Raw genomic sequence first — 21,655 nt, 5'->3', positions numbered from 1 at the left:
AACAGACACAGTCGTAAACTAGAAATCAGGAGCTGTATCTCATTGGAAACTGTAGAAAAGCAATGGGGAAAGAGGGACATCACCAAATTGATCAATGAGGGAGGAAGGGTCAGGGAATCCTTGTTTTCAAAGGGCAGGGAATTCTCGCCATCAAACATTGCCTGCTCTCAGTGCCTGGCATCAAGGAGGGGGGTTCAAAGAATGGGAACAAGGGGACCAGTTCCCTCAGCACTGCTCCCTAAGCCATCCCCACAGAGCAGGCTCTGCTCCCAGGGCCAGCGTTTTACATAGACTCCAATGTGAATGGCGCCCCCTGGAGTTGGGTAATGGTATGGCCCCGATTCTCCCTAAAATAATCCTACCATGAAAAACAGTATGTGTCTGACTCAAGGGAGCAGTGGCTCCGGGAAGACCAGCGCTGAGGTAGAGAGCCCAGGCTTCCGGGGGCTAATGTTCAGATGGAGCAAACGGTCTATATTTATGGCCAAAGCAACTTACACGCAGTACTGCTCCGGGATGCCGCAGTGGGACCCAAACCGGGAAAGGAACCGGTTTTCCAGGTCAATGATGGTTTCTCCCACTTTTTCATCACGGGTAAAGGTGTCATAATCATAGACAGAGATTTTCAGATCTTTTTCTTGAGGTAGGTAGCAGGTCAGTTCATACATCCTAATAAACAAATGCAAGGTTAGCCTCCCCGTGATCCCATGTGGTCCGCTCACAAGGCTCCGCGCAGAGAATCCCAGGCAGGACTGTGACTGTCCCGACTAGGAAAACCAGGTGGGGGGGTAGGGGGTGGGGGTACTCGGTAAGTAGTCCATATTCCTAATAAGAACAAGAGATTATACACTTGCTCGGGAGAAGATCACGGGCTTTAAATCGTGTGCCTAAGTTTAAGTTCCAATCCCAGCTCTGCTGCTTACTAGCTGGGACCCCAGGCCGATTCCTTAACCTCTCTGTGCTCAGTTTTCTCATCTGTAAGATGGGGATAGTAATGCCCACCATCACGGTCAAGTGAAGAAATGCTTAGACAGCATTTGGCATGAGTGCATTGCTCAAAACCCAACAGTTATAATAAGAATTCTTCATTATAATAGCATGAACATTATTATCACATGCCTATTAACTGGGGCACCCAGGCATCTGCCCAGCTCGGAGATTAGTAGGGCACAAGCACCCTGATGTACAGCCCGGAGCTGTGCCTCTGCTCCGTTCCCTCTTCTGCCTGAACAGAGACCACCGCCCCATGGAACGTCCTGATTCGCCCCACAGTGCACAGGGGCAGGGTGTGTGTGTGTGTGTGTGGGGGGGGGGGGGGGTGAGAATGCAATTCGCCAATGCAGAGTGATATGCAGGGCGCCAAGGAGGCTCCCACTCTCCTCCCACCGGTTCTTACAGCCGTTCCAGAGCATCCATATTAAAGTACAAACACTTCTGAGATAAAGGTAAATAACCGAACAGCACTTCCTGTGGGAGGTGAGTGATGTGCAGGTTCTGAGAGCGAGATAAACCGAACAGCATACGCTCCAGAAGGGCGGGGTTTGGTTCCGTATTTGCGCCATTCACAGAGGAACGGGTCCCCTAGTAGGTGCTCAATAAATGGCAGAAAACTGTGGGAGGCCTCCCCATCCCCACCTTCCCTCTCCCCCCCCCCCCCCCACCACCCGTGCCTCCTCCCTTCTCCTTGCTCTCTGGCGTGTGGACTGGTTCCTGCCCAAAGAGCCAGGAATGTTCAGGAATCCATATGAGGAGAGGGTGTGTGCCAATAGGGCTCTGGAGAAAAGCCCCCACTAGAGTGTCTCCTGGATAAATCCCAGACTTTAGGCCGCCGCAGCCAGGAAAGGGCCGACAGGGGGCAGCAGCCACACGAGAAGAGGAGCTTGGGTCACGACCACCCAGGAAGCACTATAGCCACCAGTGCCCCATAGCAACATGGTTCCAATACTGGATTCCAAGGGACAGGCAAGTAAGACGAGAAACCCTTCTGACGGCACTCCTCTGAGCACACTAAGGCTCTGACAGGTCCCGCAGTGATCCTTTTCAACCCAAGTGTCCTGGTGTGAGGAAGAAGTACTTTTTTCTCGGAACGCACCCATTAAGATGTTATGGGAGACACTGACATTCCATTGCATGTGAGCTGGCCATGGTGTGGTCGGCATATGCTGAATGATGACTGAGGACAGGCATTCTGTCTCTTCCTGAATTCCTCTCCCAGAGTCCCTGAGAGTCTTGCTGAGAAGAAAGCTACCCTCTAAGACAGGCCAGGGACCACAGCTGCCTGAGGGGCTGCAGAGCCGGCGTCTCCTTGGCCCCACCTGGCTGGATGGGGGAGGAGTGGTTGGGGGGGGATCTGCACAGACGCCAGACAGGGATTGGCCGAGCAGAGCCCGACAGCATCACTTCCTCCCTGGGTGGCTCCGAGCAAGACTTTTCCTGCCACTTAATTAAGCTTGTGTTTGGCTCCTCTGAGACAAGCGATTCAGACAGGGCCGCCTTTCTCCCTGAAAAGCTGGCTTCCTCCGCTTCCCTGTCTCCCTCACACGGAGCCCTCCTTCCTGCCCTGCGTGCCTTTTCCTGTCTAGACCTCAGGGCTGGATCAGGGGGAGAAAAGGAAAACGATCATATTGCCGAGCCAGAGGATTACTTCCACTCCCTGGCCCGGCACGTGGCCGCGGGGCGTGCAGCGCAGAGGGTGTGCGTGTGCCCCGGGCGCCGAGTGAGTGTGAGGTCCCCTGTGCGTGGGTGTGACCGGGTGTGAGCGAGGGGACAAGGGTGTGTGTGAACCAGAGAAGCTTTGAGTGACAAAGACTTTCGTGTGTGTGTGTGTGTGTGTGTGCGCGCGCGCGCACAGGAGAGAGAGGAAGAATGCCAAAGGTCACAAACCAACAAACATGAGTAGAAGAGGATGGGCAAGATGATAAAGCTAAACATGAACAGGTAGGCCACACGTCAGCCGAGAACAAAGTAGTCTCCCTCTTGGCAAGGTTCTTGGAAAATGACCCTGTTTACACAAATGTTTTGTACAAAAAGAGTATTTTCCTATAAGTGGTGGCTCTGCCATGAAGATGAAGCATTACCGGGAGTGTTGGGACAATCTGGGGCTTGGAGTCGGGAATTTCTACCTAAATCTTGGCCCCATCATGGACTAGGTCTGGGTTTTTCCTTCACCTGTACAGCGGGCCGCTGGTCCCTGACCCGACACGGAGATGAAAATCAGGCGGCGGCGGCCACAACTCCGCCGTGTGGACACGGTGCCGACGCTGCGGTCAGGTGGCCTGGGTTTGATTCCTGACTCTGCCTCTTACCAGCTGGCACTTTAGGCCCTGGTTTCCTCGGCGCCTTAGTTTCCTCTGTTTAAAATGGGGGTAAATGGCGCCTATGGGCTGTTAAATTTTTGAGATGTTTTATGTAAAACAGCTCAGCATAGCGCCTGCCCACAGTAAAAGCTTAGCTAATAATAGCTATTGTTAAGTGTGCACGCAATTTATAACTGAAAAATGCTGGTCCTAGTTAGAGGTCACTTGGGTTTGTCTTACCCTTGAGGAGTTCTGATGAGAGCAATGGCACCGCCCAGAAACAAGTCTAAGTGGCCACGATGACGAAAATAATGCTATTTCAAGAATCTTCGGGAACTGAAGGCAGAGGGGGCAGGGCATTTTGACCCCATCACTTTCTGCCCCCTCCTCAGTCTTGATAACAGCCAATATTATGTATATTCGCTGGATCATAATGGAACTTGAACGTCCCAGAAAACAGAGCCCAGGCTGGATTCAGGGAGGGAGAACCACATTGTCACTGCGGGTAAGTCACCAGTTACCCTGCCTACCCTTCTTGTCTAGAACCCACAGACACAGCGGCCTCCCAGGCCTTGGGCCACCCCTGCCCCCATCCCCGCCCCCAGGTCTCAGAGCCTCTCTCTCCCAGAAGAGCCCATCTCATGACTTGGTTATTTTCTTCATGACACTTTTTACTCCCATGAAATTCTTTTACTTGTGCATTTTCATATTTATTGTCTGCTCTAAAGACTGGAATTTTTAAAAGTTTATTGTTGAAAGTATTACAGATGTCCCCTCTTCCCCCCGTTGACACCCTCCACGCTGCCCCTGCCCCTCCCCAGGCCTTCCCCGCACTATCTGTCCAGCTCATGGCCGCAGGGTCAGAGCCTAGAACAGACTTTGGCACATGTATCATTCTTCATTTGCATGCCATGAAGAAATGAGGGACTGGAAAACGTGTAGACGGGCACCTTACCTGCCGAAAACCGGGTTGAGGGTGTTGGGTATGTAGTGGTCCCGATCTTCGATTACTTTCCTGCCCAGCGTGATTTTTATGTACGGGTCACACTGTGAGGACAAAACAGATGGCAGGTGATGTCACCGCGGGGTACCATCACTCTCTGGGACAGATGCAGGTGGGCCTCCACAGCCACTCTCAAAGGCCGTGGCCCTGCGCGCCTCAGACAAGGTCTGAGCAATGCTTCCCCACGGGGCACACTGCCAGCTGCCCTCAGGGAAGGCATGTGGGGGCCGAGACGTGGCAGGGAGGAGTGATAGAGCACGTCTCCTCCTCGAGGTCACATCTGTAAAATGAGGATGAACCAGACCGATCCAAGCCCCTCCAGCTCTTAGATAAATGCCCCTCTTGAATGCATTGTTTTGATGGAGTATCTCTCCCCCAATGAGATAACAGATGCCCCAAAAGAAAGAACATGACAATTACGGTGGTTGATGACTGTAATTATCTTGCTACAGCAGAAGGCCCCACACCCAAACTCTTACCAGGCCATTGTTGTCCTGGGGCTGGAGCTCTAAGCCTCGAACAATGTAAATCCGAACGGTGCATTCCTGTGGGACGCTGTCAGGTAATTCCCGAAACTGCCTGGGAGGGGGCGGCACACTGGGGTCATCCGGCAGCGGGTAGATTCTAAAGGAGCCCTAGAGAGAGACACACAGGTGGACTCACCGGGCCCGGGGTGACCTGGGCAGAGGGTGCCTGGGCAGTGCTGGCCCCTCCCCCCCCCGCCGCCACTCCAGGACAGCCGCAGGGGTGTGCGACTAGGTGAGGAAGGGCTGCCTTTTGTGAAAAAGACAACATGTATTGAACTTTACATTCTTCCTGTAGGGAAAGTGAAATAATGGTAAAGTATTTATTTAATAGGTTACAGGGAGAAGGGCAGGGGAGAAGCAGGGAGACCGGGCAAAAGTTGGAGGTGGTTTGAACCAGTATGATGGCGAAGAAGGTGGTAAGAGGTGAGACTCTGCACATATTTGCAAGAAGGAATAAAGGAATTATTTTAAACCCCCACTAAAGTACTAGAGTAATTTCCCTTTTCCTGGGTCACCCCGTAAACCCTCTCCCACACCAAGGCAAACTCCTGTTCATCCCTCGGGTCTCCGCTGAAAGGTGTCCCCTCTTCCAGGAAACCTCCCTGACTGGCCAGGGCCCGGTGTGTCTCCTGCATGCTCTCATCCAACTCTGCACTCACTCCTGTCTCAGCACTGACTTCTGTGTTGTAATTGTCTATTTATTGTCTATATTCTTCACTGTCACATTATACTCTCCAGGACCTAACACAGGGCTGGGTGTATAGCAGTGGCACAAAGAATGTGTTTTTTGAATGAGTGAGCCGTCAGGCCTGCTTAAGAGGCCATATATTTTATCCAGAAACCAGCTTAAGCACAAGAGAAAACACTAAAGTTGGATTCAGAACACATGGATTCTAGTGCCAGCTACACTCACTCAGCCAAGCAGCATGAAGTTAGCACCTAATATGTGCCATGTACTGGGGACCCAAACATAACCTCAGGAAACCCAGTGTGGCACGGGGATGCTCTATAGGTCTGACACTCATGCCATCTCTGATTGCTCGGTGGGACGCTGTATTGAGGACTTTGAGGTCACATGCAGGGTTCAGTGCTCTGATCGACTGGCAATGTCTGCTACTGGAAAGGACTGGGAAGCTATAGCACAGCTGCCAAGGATTTGCCAACAACGGTTGGAGGGAGGAGCAGTCACGAAAGCAGATACTTGGAAGTGAAAGGTGCTTTAATAGGGGCAGGAGCCCAGGCCTGTGGAAGCCTGGAGCAGCAGTGAGTCACTGCCAGAAGCAATCAGGGAACACTTCACAAAGAACGTGACATTTGAGCTGGCTTAAAAGAATGAGTAGGAGTTTGTCAGACCACAAAGAGGGAAGGGAGGGCATCCAGGGAAGGAAGGGAGCCTGGCCCAAGTCTCCGAGTTGTGAAAGGACAAGGTGTGTTTGGGGCTTGGGAGGGGTCCTCACGGTATGGGGGAGACAAGTGGCTAAGTCGCTTGTGAAACGCTGGCTCCACCTTAGGAAGGAGTTGAGACTTGATCAGGTGGAAACCCAAATGCTATCCCTAAGCAGTCAAGAAGCATGGTCAGGTTTGGTCGTCCGGGGGAATGGGCTGGAGTGGGACGAGAAAGGTGGCAAGGACAACCAGTTGGGGTGTTGCCACATCGGTCCTGCTGAACGCCTGGGAGGGGTGGTGGGCATGGGGAGGGGGCACTCGATCTTGGAGAGGCTGAATCTATAGGATTCCAGGCTGCTTGGCATGAGGAGGAAGAGAGAGACTGAGAATGGCTTTGAGTGTTCTGTTCCCGGTCCCCATTGCCCTTTTCCTAGTTAGCGCCTTCTAGCATCTTTCAGATGTCAGAGGACATGACCCTATCTGGAGGCAGGCTGTCCTTTATCCTCAGCCTATAAAGAAAATAGAGGTGGATTTTACACAGGACAAACACACATTGTACTCACCTTAAACTCTCCTACCACAGAAGGGTCTTCATTCTCGTCTGATTTGCCTCGATACAGCTTGAAAGTATTTGAGAAGTCGGTCAGGCCCCCAAATTCTGCCACATCCTCTAGTTCACAATCATATATCTGAAAACCATCAACAGCGTCTTAACTTCTCATTAAAATACAGGTGGAGTATAAAACAATAAAAAAAACCTGATAATACCAAATGGGCATGAGGATAGAGATGGAGCAATGGGAAGCTTCAGAATCCTGGCAGGAGTGTAGAAAGGCACAACCACTTTGGAAAAAGGTCTGCCAGGTTCTTATGGGGTTAAACAGCCACCTATTCTATAATGCAGACATTGCAATCCTAGGTCCTTAATCAAGAGAAATAAAAACAAGTCCACATGGTACAAGAATGCCCATAGCAGCCTCATCATCAGGTTCCTCAATTTGAATAAACGAATCATGGCCATCCAGACAAGGATAAAAAGGGACAAACTAACTGCACACACAACAGCATGATGGATCCCACAGCTACTATGTTGGTCTAAAGAAGCCACACACAAAATACATACTGTATGCATCTATTTACATGAAGCATAAAAACAGGCCAAATCAATCGATGGTGATGAAATCACATCTGTTGTCTCTGGGAGTGAGGAAGGGTTGTGGGGAATTGACTGAAAGGGGTACAAAGGAGTTTTCTATGTTGATGGGAATGTTCTTTGCCTTGTTTTGGTGGTGGTTTACACAAGAGTATAGAATGACCCAAACTCATGGAATGGATTACTTTATGTATGTAAATTATACCTTGACAAAGAAAAACACACACACAAAAACACAAAAAACTAGAAGAGAAGGAGGATGAGGAGAGAGGATGAGGAAGAGGGAAGAAAGAAGGGGAGGACAGAAGGAAAGAATGAAGGAGGGAAAAAGGATGGACCATGGGACTGATCGGTCAGACCAGTCTGATCATTTTTCTAAATGAGTGGTTCTTTACATGCCAGTATTTCTTAAGCTGCATTGAGCTGTTATGACAATAACATGAAAGGATGTGGGTTTTTCCACTTTGATGGGGAAATACATCATTTCTCATTTTAGAGTTTCTTTCTCCTATGTATTGTTTTGAAAACTTTCCCATTGGCTTCTACTTGAGTGTATTACAATCTGAAAAATTGAATGAAGAATTGGAAAACCCGAACATTAACAGAAAGATCATGGATAGTCAGGCCTGCCTAGCTCAAGAGCCTGTCTTCTTCCCCCTGGACACACGTGCCCATGGTTGTGACTGTATGCTACATACGTGTAACTGAGTCAACTTATTAGCTAGTGAAGCAGATGACTGTATGCAGGACTGAATGAAGCATGTTGACATTTCATGCGGTTCCTGTGACTGTGACTTTTAGGTCCCCGTGGGTCAAAGCGGACAACTGTTGACCTAATTAGTGTGGAGCCAACCCATTCCCAACCCTCTGCCAGATGCCCCAAAGTGGCAGTCACGTAAACATAGATCAACAGCTGTCCTCAAGCCCCTGGAGTCTTGGTAAAGCCAAAATCCACCGCAAGAGGGCTCAACAGGAGGCCAGAGGTGCTCCTGGCCGCTCCCGGTCAGCACGCGCCCTTGGACCTTTCTGTCTTCTGCTTAGCTACGCCTGTGGCCAATTTTGGCGACTGTTGTTCCCCACCCCAGCAACACAGGCCCAGGTACCTTGAGTTTGGAATAGCCTTTCTGAATATATTGTCCACATTTCTCATGTTCCCCTGTGGAAGCGTAAAATTTACTCCACCAGTCAACGATTTCTTCCTCCTGAAGAAAGACATGTCAAGAAGGAAAAATCTTTAGTGATGACCAAGATTTCCAATCAATGCAGGGAAACTCATACGTAATAGGCAATAGAAATAGGCACTTCTGAACCCGAAACAGGCAAGATTACATGACTTCTGTTTACATGTACAATAGATAAAGCATTCACGACTCCTCAAGAAGCTGGAGGTGAAATGATCCTTGGCCAATAAAATGTGTTTGGCGTTACTGCCCACAGCTATACTAGATGATTTTCTTACATCCTATGGATGCAATCAATTCATCTGTCTGTTTTTACTTTTTTATGCTCTGGACTTGATAGTTGCATATACAGATAATAGATTAAAAGAAAACCTCCAAAATAGGTTTTCTACTATTTCATTTCCCTAGCCCCTTTAGCTGGCAATGTCTTGTAAAACAAAGCGCACTAATCTAAGAGTTGGAAAAAGTGGTTCTAATCCAAGTTCCATCCTTTACATTATACGCCACATCCTTCTGTTATAAGCCATACCAGCTTGAGCACATCCTTTAATCTCTGAGCATCAGTTCCTTCGTCCACTGACTGGGATAATAACTCTACCTGTCTCCATCTTCAGACGTAAATAAAATCATTATTTTTGTAAATAAGATCATTAGGAGAAAGAGCTTTGCAAGTGATAAAATGTGAAACAAAAGGAGGAAGGTGCTATGGTTCATTTAGACCAGGGGCTCCCAGCCTATCCTTGGGAGATTCTGACTCAGTCAGCCTGGGAGAGACCTGGGTATCCAGTATCTTCCTTAGGTCCCCAGGCGACTCCAATGCACAGCCAGGGTGGTTTAGCTGGGTGGTTCTTAATTGGGCAGAAGAAACAGCACATCAGAGTCATCTGTGGAACATTTTCAAACTGCCAAAGGCTACAGTTTATAGAAGCTGCTGTAATTCTCAGATTTATAACAAACAGATCCTCATCACGCCCACCAATTGCTTATTTTAATCTACCTACGAAAGAGTGGTGAGTGTCACCTAAATACAGTGTCACCTGCAGCACAGTTTCCTGCGCAGTCTTGGGGGAAAGAAAAAGGAACACTCGAGAAAAGCTACTTTTTATCTGTGTACAGTATATGTACGTACACACACACACACACACACACAGTTATTTCCCCATTAGGGGTCAGTAACCTACACTGCATTTTAAAAAATGTTTCTTTATATATCAGCTATCGGCAGAAAATATAGGAATCTTAACTCTAGTACAATACATACAACAGTTACCTTTTCTGTCAGCTGCATCACATGTATGGGCAGGAAGAAGGCAGACCACACAACAGGTCACACAGATATGAGACCCCATGAGCATTGGGTTGAAAGAGAAAGAGAGAAGGAGGAATTATTCTCATGCACACTTTATATCATCAACATTCTGATGGACCATTTCAATTATTCAAGATGATCATAATTCAACAGATCTTACTGTTTGTTTGTTTTTTTCTGAAAATGTGCAAAGGGTTATAAACAGTGTTAAGCTGAAAGGCTCAGAGGGAGCCACCGCATCCCATGGTTGCAATTTCAGCACAGTGGCCACACAGGAGGGGCCCTGCAGCTGCTCATCTTCCTGCCCCAAACCTCCATTCCATCAGCCCCAAAGGGATACCCTCAACTTAGCCTAATTCTTTTCCCTTCAAACACTCTTTCACAAGGCATTCATGTCTAGCAGGACCCCAATATCATCCTGTGGGCTCTTTTACTTGGTTTTCCCCCGCACCTATATTATAGCACCAAATACATATTCATTTGTCAAAATTACTCTAAATGTCAAGTTTCTCATGGGCCCAATCCTTCCTTTTGAGTTTCTGCATGGAGAACCCAACCCTGACCTCGGAGCACATCCAGGAGATGAGAGAACAGGGAGCTAGGATGTTGGGGCTTCAGTTTTCTCTTGGCACCTGCTGCAGCTTGCCCTTGGGGGCAGTTGGAAGGATTCTTACCCAGACCCTCTCTCTGAAATCCTAACTTCAAGTTCATCTCTAATGCGAGGAGAGAGCAGCCCCTCCCAACAGGCGCTCCCTGCAGCTGCTGCGTGGGTGGCCACAGGGCTTCTTCCGGCTGACTTGGCTCAGCACACAGAATTGCCAAGAGAGGCAGAGAGGCAGGTAGACAGAGGTAACACTTCTTTCTATTAGATTCAAACCAAAGCGGGATTAAAGGTTAAATTATCGCAGCCGAATTGAGATTTTGGAGGGAGATTTTTATGCCAAAAGTGCGTTCACTTTCTGAACAGTTGGTGAATTCAGATTTTTTAGAGTTTGTTTATTCACTTATATTTTTTGCTTCTCGAAATCATTTCAAAGAAGAGAACAGTTCATGATTGAAAAGGCATTATTCAAAACAAGCTGCTGATTTTAAAATGTAGGGTTAATGTGGGAGAATTTATTCATGCCGCTTGCTCATCAGTTCATATGGAAAAGGAACTGAAGCAAACCACTTGCTTTATCACATCCAAACAGAAGGTTCTCCCCTTTGGCTTAGGACAATTGCATTTGCTTAAAGATCGCCTTTCACTCCAAAATCTACTAATAGAAAGAATCCGAAAGAAGAATTCAGGACTTTAGACGGAGCCCCCGCAGCCCCAGGCAGCCTCATGCATTTTCTTATCATACATACATGCACTGTCGTTGGAGAAACCATTTTGCCGAGTGCTGTTGACATACTGCTTAAGCACTGGAATTGGAAGGCAATTGTTGAGATGCCACGTAGCAACATCCATGTTATCTGGCTAGCACTTACCAATTTGCCCTGAAGACTTACTTCTCACTTTTCTTGTGATAGTGCTGAGCCCATTGGTTCAGAGCTCCTACAGTCAATCAGAGGGTTTGGGTCTCTGTGAGGGCGAGACTGTCACCCAGAGCCACAGCCTCCAGCTCCCGTCAAGGGCACAGTTAGTTTTGACCCACCCCCTTGATTGACCCATATAAAAGGCTTGAATTGGGTTAGTGGTAGATGTTACATTACACGCTCATCGCATGTACATGTAAGTCATGCCTATCATGCATGCATGTATATTACATGTATGCATGTACAAGGCTACATGTACATGTCATGGAGAACATCAGCAAGCTTATTACTGGCTCTTCCAAAGCTCAACTTTACTCATCAGACTGCATAGATATGCACGGCCTTCCCTGATGAACCAGTAGAGGTAGTTTTTTAGAGGAGATTCCAACCAGTCTTTCTTATCAACACAGGGAACCTCAACTGGGTGTTAGGAAAGCAAGCTGATCAAAGGCACTTACAACACAGTGGGATAGTACCCACCGATGACTGCTGCTACCATCCCCCAAAGGCTAGGTTGTCATTTAAACGCTATGATGTAAACTGAACTTTCATAGTGTGTTGCTACAGTAACCCAGTCATCTGTTAACTATTTTTAAGAAACGAATGAGAATAGTGGCACAGATTGGCTTTCTTCTTCTTCTTCTTGACCCTCCCACCCCCATACCTAGGCCTACTGAGTACACAGTGGGCACAAATAAGAACTGATTGACGATGGGAGGTAAAAAGGCTGGAAGCAGATTATAGAGCAGGATCTTAAACTCCTTTTTTTCCAGAGTGTCGTAAAAATGTTCATAAAGGATCTTAAGTGTATCATACTTAACTTCTCCCTAGGCTACTACTGTTTTATGGGGAATGTTTGGGGTAGTTTACAAAGGGAGCCCAATAGTTTTGCAGATTGGATACTGTCATCTGCGATGGTGGAGGAATCTCAGGGAATAGAACCTAACACCCTGCTACATTGGAGTGCTGGCTGTGGAGACCACATTTAACACGGTCCAATTGGTGAGTTTAATGCAGTGGGAAGGAAGTGGCCTTTTTTTAAGGCACTGTTTATGGACATAACACATTAAAATGCAATCATGTGCATTTTTTGGCCAGTTTGCACCTTAAAACATGCTGTGAAAGCCCATCCTACATGCCAACAGAAACAGGGAGATATTTGATGTTTTCTTTTTTGTGGGCCAAGACCTTCCACCACTTCCCCCCACCCTACTCATACAATTGGCTGAATGGTTTTAAAATAGGATCCTGAGTGAGCATTTCCATCAATTTCTTTGACTTCAAAACCACAGTGAATATAAGAATCGGGGATATCCCATACACTGACAAATAGGGCCATTAAAAATCCATGACCCTTCTGCTTCATGTAGGGAAAAAATTGGTATGCTACATGCATCCATCTTCCCAATGTGGTAATGCTATAAATTTGCACTTGAAATTTCTTTTGCTAGCAAATGATATCCCTCAGACTGCCCACACCAATGGTTCTCGGACCTGCCTGCAAATTAGAATCACTTGGGGAGATTTTAAAATATACTGATGTCTTGCCCAGCCGGTGTTGCTCAGTGGTTGAGCATCAACCTATGAGGTCACAGTTCGATTCCATTCAGGGCACATGCCCGGGTTGCGGCCTCGATACCCAGTAGGGGGTGTGTAGGAGGCAGCTGATTGATGATTCTTTCTCATCATTGATGTTTCTGTCTCTCTCCTTTTCCCTTCCTCTCTGAAATCAATGAAAATATTTAAAAAATACAATACAATAAAATATACTGATGTCTAGGTTCCTCTTGGAGGGTGGGGCCTGGGGATATTTTAAGTATCTGGGGTGACTGAGGGTAGAGGACATTAATCCACAAAGCATCACTATAACTTTTGATGAGTGCAAGATTCAGATTCTTTACCTTGGAAAGTTGATCGTTATTATTTTAATTGCATTGAGTGCTTGTTTGACTAAATTCACCAATGCTTAGATACCTGGAAGATAAAACTGACGTTATTCAATGGCCAGTTCTGAAGCCTACCTTCGAAGCCAGTAATGGTTTGGTGTCTTCTATTTCAATAATGACGTCCCGGCAGGGTGGGGTAGACATAAAGGAGGCTGCAAGACAATTTCATAATCTAAGATGCTTACGAAAATACAGTGATGAGTCTACTTCAAGTTCAAGTTTAACAGCCACAGAGTGGATGGTAGAGTTTCCTCCTGGATGAGACTACTGAATGGAGAGGAGCACACTCCAATATAGAAAATAACCCGACAATTCATCACTTTTCCCAAAATATGATAAGATTTTAGACATTTTCAGGGGACTATACGGCCCATTTTTATTTTTATTTTTTTGCCTTAGACAGTTAGCCCAGTGCCTATACCCAGCAAGTGCTCAAAAAAGAATTATGGCAATACATGTCTTTCTTTAGAGGATGCAGAAGTCGGGGGGAGGGTTGGGGAAACCTACATCTAAGGGAGCCTCTTTTTCGTAGAATCTGTTCTAAGACACAGAAAAGCTAAGCAGGGTGAAGAGCTGCACATTTCAGTGGCTCAGTCAGCCCTGGTTGTTGTAATATAAGCATAGGGAAATGGCACATGCCCTGACTTTATGTAATTTCCAGACTATTTGTGGCTCTGGATTTTGGGGTTACAGCAAGGACTCAGGGGCAGCCCCCGGGCTCACTAGGTTGGTTCAGCTAAAGGCGTGCCAAAGCTTCAGCCTAGGGTGAGCGTGAGGGTGAGGGTGAAGGGGAGGGTGAGGGTGAGAGGTAAGTTTACCCTTTATGGAAGAAGCATCAAGCAGTCAAACATTCAACAGGAGACCAGAACCCACACAGAGCCAACTCTGCCAAGCCAAAAGAACTCTCTGCATAACCCACTGGGCAACTGACAGATAGGACATTAAGGCGTGGCGGGAAGACACATTTTCTAGGTACCTACCATGTGCCAGGCAGTGGGCTAAGCTCTGCACATGTAGGATCTCATTTAATCCCTCAACAATACTGTAAAATATGTACCAGTGTCCCCATTATAAAGATCAAGGATTTTCCTCTTTGGGGCTCTTTGAAGCACTGGCCACAATCTATATTCATCACATAGAATCACTACCTGGAGACCTCTGCCTCAGGCCCAGCCTGTCCCTGAGCAACAGACACAAATAGGTCCATTCAAGTGACTTGGGCCAGAGCAAGTAGGCAGCATTTGTAACGATTTCATATATTTGCATCAAAGAACTTTCTTTCATGAAAGCAGTTGGAAAAAACGCTAGGGAAATGGTTTCTCTCCATTAACTAACCTCAGATAAAACAATGCTTGCAGTTTAATCCTTTTTGTTATAAATATGTTGCTATTTTAGGCACTGTCAATTCAGCACAAAATGCTTTGCCTGGGAAATTTATGGATAAACACATGTAGGGTTTTGCTCAAGGGTGACTGTGGGTTTTATTCTTTCCTCCTCTCTGAATCAGGGCTGCAGGATGCTCAGGCCCACAGAACAGATGAGTTTCAGAGGCTCTGTAATGTCCATACCAAACCTTATGGAAGATTAAATAGAGCTGGTTAGCGGCCCAGCTGCTGAAACGGAAGACATCTGCTTCAGGCCTGAGGATACCAGTGACCAGCTGAATGAGTGCCAGATCTCTGTGGGCTCTAATCTCCTGAGGCCAGGGGCCCTGGGAGTTCGTTCACTGAGGCAACCCAGTCCCCAGGCCCAACACAGTCCCTGGCAATTGGTAAGGTAAAAACAAGTCATTATTGAATGGACAATAGCAAAATGCTATTCATTAACTATTTATTATGAAACTCTAAGGTAAGTATCATGCCCACTCTATCATTTACTTATTAATTATGTGACCTAAGGTAAGTCATTTAAACTCAGCAGGTGTTATTTTTTTCTTGATGGATAACAATGAATAATACCCTTCAAAGTACATCTCAGCAATGCTGGGATGCATTAATGAGGTGGAACAACAGGTCAAAGGCAATTTAAAAGAAAAATCCCCTCCAAGTGTGCACATGAGGCGTAGAGAGGAGGGCCTTGTATTTTGCCATCAAAATATTGACCCCGCCAGGCCCAGCCAGCATGGATCAGTGGTTGAGCGTTAACCTATGAACCAGCTGGTCTCGGCTCGATATCCAATCAGGGCATATGCCTGGGTCGTGGGCTCGATCCCCAGTGTGGGGTGTGCAGGAGGCAGCTGATCAGTGATTCTCTCTCGTCGTTGATGTTTCTCTCTCTCTTTCTCCCTCTTCCTTCCTCTCTGAAATCAATAAAAATATATACTTAAAAAAAATATTGATCACACCAGACTGCAATCACCCACTTCCTTGTCTATCTTCCCCTCTGGACTAGAGAAAAAGCTCACGCAGCACTCAACATTTCTGACAAAGAAGTCTTCTGTTCATTCCAGAGCAGGATGCCCCTGAAGGTGACAGCTTGAGCACTGGGTCCCCCCAAAACGAGGCCAGGATTCACGTCTAGCTCTGCCACATACTGGCTATATTATCTTGGAAAGGTTACACAGCTCACTCTAACTCAAACTGTTTCCTCATCTGCAAATCTGGACGATGAACACTTACCTCGAGAAGGTTTGCAAAGATTAAGTCAGATCATGCATGGAAAGTCCCAAGTGCTATTTATAGACTTCACTTTACCTTTGAGGTGTGGCACAATATCTTCCTTCCCTGCATACGGGTCACAGCGAAAGCGGTCCAGGTGGTCGATGGTGCACTGGCCCACAATGGGCTTCCGTCCAAATTGCCTGTGATCGATGACCTTGATCACCAGCGGAGGCATGTACAGTTCCTCTTTGGGCAAGAACTGGGGGTCACAGAGGTAAGCGTCACTTCTCTCTACAAGACCTGACAAGAGCATCTTTGCCAATAAACACCTCCCAAAGGACCAACCCAGGATCTTTTTGTCCATTTGGCACAGCCCAGGGGACTCGCAGTTAAGTAGCTCAGTAACTGACACGCGAGGCGAGCAGCACACGCTTGAAGGCATGGACTCTGAGCCAGACCACCTGGGACGGACAGAATCCTGGCTCTGCCACTAGGAGCCGCATGACCTCAGGGAAGTTTCTCTGCCCCAATTATCTTCTCAATAACAGTAGGGTTGTTGAGTTAACACATGTGAAGTGCCTAGAATAGTACCTTAGTACCTGGCTCTGCTCTGTGACAGGATGTGGAGTTAGCATTTAGTTGGAATTTAAAAATGCCCACACTAAAACGGAACCTTCAAAGGAAATAACTGTGGCTTGGGAACCTTTTAGCCCTGGGAGTTCAGTGCCAAAACGGGATGCTCATTTTTCCTTGACACCTCTCGGTTCCCCCATGTGGAATTTGGTGGCCTTGGTGACACTGTTTGATTGGGGAATCATTGCTGGTCTCAGGTGGATTTCCACCTCTGGGCTTGCACAGGGATGGAAGAAGCCGGGTTCAACTGAGTAGCTTCCCTCACTTTGCCGACCAGGACTAGATTCCAGACTAGAATTTGGGGTGGAGGGTAGGGCGGGGCTGGGGAGTGGACACGGATGGGCGGAGTGGCCTGGCAGCGATCACTCCAGGATTCTGGCTTGGAGCACCCAGGTGGTTGTCCATCTACACCAGGGGTCCTCAAACTTTTTAAACAGGGGGCCAGTTCACTGTCCCTCAGACCGTTGGAGGGCCGGACTATAGTTTAAAAAAAAACTGAACAAATTCCTATGCACACTGCACATATCTTATTTTGAAGTAAAAAAACAAAACAGGAACAAATACAATATTTGTATTTGCATGTGGCCTGCGGGCCGTAGTTTGAGGACCCCTGATCTACACCATGTAGGGGAAGAACATGGGCTTTGGTGTTGGAGGGACCTAAGTCCAAACTCTAGCCACCCACTTGTTAGGTGTGAGTCACCTAACCTCTGTTTCCCCCAGAGTGAGTGTAAGAGGAGGGAAAACGCCTGCTCTCTACAGGATTGGTGTAAAGACTAGATGCAGGGAGTGTGCATGCAGCTAGCACGGAGCTGTGGCTGCTGCTGTAGTCCTGCCACTCATTGCAGGACGTGGGTAAGACATTTCCCCTCTCTCAGCCTCAGCCTCCTCGTCTATAAAAGGGGAACTTAATCCACAGGACCCTAGAGTTCAAGGGCGGGTATGCTGGAGACACCAAATGAGTGGGCTGGGGAAAGGAACAGGAAGGTTCTGGACCTCCTACCCCATCAAACTGAAGTGCCTTTAATTTTATCTCTTTTTGTATAGTAGAGTAAAACAGGAAGATTCTTCTCTTTTAGAAAGTTAAGGATTGTGGAAAGACTGAGTGACCTCATCTTCTTCCAAACTATTCTGTGTCTATGATGGAGGACTGTGAACCAGAGCTGACGCTGCCACATTTCTAATAACCAGAGGGTAACTTCGACTCAACAAAGTAGATGTCATCACAGGGGTGCCTGGAGGTGGGGCCCAGGCCCAGGCTGTCAGGATGTGGCCCCATTACCCCATGTGAGTTCCTCCGTGACTACTCTTCCCCAGTCAGCCAGTCCCTATGTGGAGGTTCTGGTCCCTGTGCACCAGCAGCGCCACAAGGAGGGTTAACTTTCTGCCCTCAGGGCATTGAGCAAGGGCCTGTCACAGTGGAATAGAGGGCAAGTCTACTGGAGAAATACATTAGTATTGCTCATAGATAGTTCTGTCTCATTGGGGTTGATTGAAACTTTAAGAAGCCATCACGGCAGTGTAAGAGTGTAAGGGGGAAAAGGCACTGCCCAGTGACTCCAACGCAGTTTTTCTATTTGCTGTCAGACTTTGGAAATATATAAACTACGTGTAGATGGAGATGTCAATATATTTTGTATTTCAAACAAAATCCAGCTACTCAGCACACATGAACGATTACAGTCTTGATACTGTACCACTTTCATGAAGAGAACAGAACCCGGAAAGTTGGGTGTCTTCTTAAGGTTTTTGATGACCACAGACTCTACCCTCTCCCCTCCACACTCCACAATGAGACTGGGGGATGTGACAGAAGCCATCTGGTAGCTCTTCATATTTCTTAAGCCCCAAGCTAGAATCTAAGAAAACAATGTAAAGAGAAGGGAAGACAACCCAGCATATTAAAAATAATATTCAAAAGAAAAAATTCTTTCTTGATACCCAGTCAATTCTTTAAGGGTGACTTGTGCAGATTTGCTAAAAATCTCTGAGAACATTATCCTAGAAAGCCTGCAGGTCATGCAACGGAGGTGGGCCTGCCACTCCTCCTGCCTGAGCTGCTGAAATAGCAGAGCAGCTGAGTGCAGGAATCAAATCCTGGCTGTGCCATAGAACAGGATGTGAACTCTGGCAAGTTGGTTAACCACTCTGTGTCTCATCTATAAACAGGACTGATAGTTTTATCTCTCCTAGGGTTATTTTGAGGATCAAGTGTAAACTTCTTAACAGTGTCTGACATGCAAGCATTTAAAAATGACAGGTGTTGCTTAAAGCCATCTGCCTCGGTCTTTGGGAACAAGAGCAAGACAGCCTGAGAACAGAAATCCCAAAGTAGCTGCTGCTTGACTAACAAGGCCCCTGGAGTAGGCCAGACCCTGTCCATCGAGCTACTCGCTTGGCTCCATTGGCCTGTATCTGCTCCATTGTCTGACATCTCACCATTTCCATTACTCCTTTCCCACTCTCCATCTCCGCCTCCCTCTGGGGTCCCTTCCTCTCTCTCTCTGTACACACAGGCTTGCTGTTTTGAGTCTGTTTTCTCTCTCCCAGTTCTTTAGTTGACATGGGAAACTCAGAAATCTATTGACTCATAGTAAATGAGAACTCTAAAGTCCCTCAGTAATGCTAAAATTGACCTGTTCCTGTTTCTCTGACAAGCCTTCCATTTCCATGAATATTTCAAAATTTGAGGCAAATCTATAATAATAAAAGCATAATATGCTAATTAGACCAGATGTCCTTCTGGACAAAGCCAGGGCTGCGAGGGAAGCCCAGGTCCCAGGTGCCAGAGGGAAGTCAGTGCCGGCAGCCGGGGGAAGGAAGGCCTACTCTTGCACGAATTTTGTGCATCAGGCCTCTAGTTCTATAATAAATTGGAGACAGCAAGATCCCATTTCCTATATGAAAGATTCCAGTTCTATAGCCATATTCATTTGATTTGATCACAAATCACAGAGAGAGCATACCTCAATAGCAGTGAGCTGAACCACAGGCCGGATCCCCTGGGGGACCATGTATAGATTTGGTGCCCTTTGTGAGGGAAGAATGGGAAGGTTGGAGCCATCCTGTGAAACAAAGATGCGAATGTCAATGCCAACTGTGAGTTCAAGTAAACAGTGCATGGAGTCGTTAACAGAATTTTAAGCAGCTACTCTGAAAGCATATATGAGCGAGGACTCAGCAAGTACCCTGTGTCTCAGAATCAGCTCTGCAGTTACAAGGACGTCCCCACAAGTCTTGTCTCCATTCATTACTGGGTACCAGAGAAGTTTGGGCATGATGTCCATTTCTGAGCTTAGTTTCACCAGAGGAGAGCACATGCTTCGTCCCAAAAATTCATCTTTGCCCTAGAGAAACAAACAATCCTTTAATTCCCCAAACAACATCCCTACACATCTCCATCAATCCCCAAAGCTATCTTAGAAATTCTAAATTACCTACCACTTGATCATTGTCAAAAAGTTCTATGACAACTTTGGGTGGGTTCTGTAGGACTGTTTGGGGTTCCCCATAGATTTCAATTTCATCAAATATAATGGTTTGGTCCCATGTGGGATTCAGAGTAGAGTGGATGATCTCCGTGGTTTTACTTCGATGGAGGAAAGAGACATGAGCATATGGGTCTAAAATGGAAAAAGAGAGTAACAGTGGGGTCATGGAGAATGTCTAAAATCATAAAACTCCTAGAAGTAAACATAGCTCCTTGACATTGGCTTGGCAATGATTTTTTTAAAAAAAATTTGACACCAAAGCAAAGGCAACAAAAGCAAAAATAAACAACTGGGATTACATTAAACTAAAAAGCTTCTGCACAGCAAAGAAAACCATCCGCAAAATGAAAAGGCAACCTGTGGATGAAGGGATAAAGAAATGTGGGATATTTATAGATATGGATACATATACATATACGATGGAATATAATTCAGCTTTTAATAAACAGTAAATCCTGCCATTTGTGACAATATGGATGGACCTCGAGGGCATTATGCTAAGTAAAGTAAGCCAGAGACAGAAAGATATTACATGGTATCACTTATATGTGAAATCTCCCCCCAAAAGTCAAACTCATGGAAAAAAAGAGAGAAGAATGGTGGTTGCCAGGGGTTGGCTGGAGGGGGAAGTGGGAGATATTAGTAAAAGGGTACAAATTTCAGTTATGAGATGAATAAGGTCTGAGGATCTCATGTATAACATGGTGACTATCTATAATAATAAAAGCGTAATATGCTAATTAGACCAGACAGCCAAACAACCTTCTAGATGTCCTTCCAGACGACCTTCCGGATGAAGCCACGGTGGCAGGGCCAAGGTGGAGGCAGTTAGGGGCGATCAGGCAGGCAGAGTGGTTAGGGGCGATCAGGCAATTAGGGAAGATCAGGCAGGCAGGCGAGTGGTTAGGAGCCAGCAGTCCCAGATTGCAAGAGGGATGTCTGACTGCCAGTTTAGGCCCGATCCTGCAGGGGTCCTGGATAGTGAGAGGGTGCAGGCTGGGTTGAGGGAACGCCCCCCCCCTCAGTGCACGAATTTCGTGCATTGGGCTTCTAGTAGTTGATAACACTGCATTGTATAATTGAAATTTACTAAGAGAGTACAACTCAAGTGTTCTCATACACACAGACACACAAAAGGTGATGGACATGCCAACTCAATTGTGGGAATCCTTTCACAATGTATACGCATATCGAATTGTACATTTTAAGTATAGCTTTTTCAATTACACCTCAATAAAGATGAAAAAAGATAAGAAAAAATCCATTTCCTCTCCATGCTAAATAATTTCACAAAAATTTTTTGCAATTGCATAGAACAGACCTATCTAAGCATAACCTAATCTCTAAACTAAAGCTGTTTTACATAAGCCAAAAGAGTACTTGGTTTTTAGCATTGTAGCATCATATGGATGGGACTCTTTGATTTTGCTCCAGCGATATATCTTATATCTCAAACTGCAAGGAATGTGCTTTGAGTTTTATGCAACTTCAGCTGAGAATTTTGATAGGATTCTAACTTTGACTTTCAATGATTGAGTGCCCCCTGCTGGCGAATATTTGAAGATGTCTTCAAAAGCCATTTCGGAGATGTGTATTATGGGGATAACTT

General features: G+C 46.6%; 1 protein-coding gene across 1 annotated transcript in view; it reads right to left on the bottom strand.

Moving 5' to 3' along the window:
* The window catches only part of MYOF (myoferlin), a 142,702-nt gene that overhangs the window by 18,356 nt on the left and 102,691 nt on the right, over nucleotides 1–21,655 (bottom strand). Inside the window, 12 exon segments of the mRNA XM_070432690.1 lie at nucleotides 499–669; nucleotides 4,252–4,343; nucleotides 4,779–4,934; nucleotides 6,776–6,901; nucleotides 8,469–8,567; nucleotides 9,817–9,828; nucleotides 13,398–13,474; nucleotides 16,016–16,181; nucleotides 18,253–18,414; nucleotides 19,522–19,620; nucleotides 19,744–19,902; nucleotides 19,997–20,178. Of these exon segments, the coding sequence (XP_070288791.1) occupies nucleotides 499–669; nucleotides 4,252–4,343; nucleotides 4,779–4,934; nucleotides 6,776–6,901; nucleotides 8,469–8,567; nucleotides 9,817–9,828; nucleotides 13,398–13,474; nucleotides 16,016–16,181; nucleotides 18,253–18,414; nucleotides 19,522–19,620; nucleotides 19,744–19,902; nucleotides 19,997–20,178 (1,501 nt within the window).

Source organism: Myotis yumanensis, unplaced genomic scaffold, assembly GCF_028538775.1.
Source record: "Myotis yumanensis isolate MYYU_CA2020_CCGP unplaced genomic scaffold, mMyoYum1.0.hap1 SCAF_13, whole genome shotgun sequence".
Lineage (NCBI taxonomy): Eukaryota > Metazoa > Chordata > Mammalia > Chiroptera > Vespertilionidae > Myotis > Myotis yumanensis.
The sequence above is the reverse complement of the archived record's forward strand: the minus strand, read 5'-3'. Positions and strand labels throughout refer to the sequence as shown.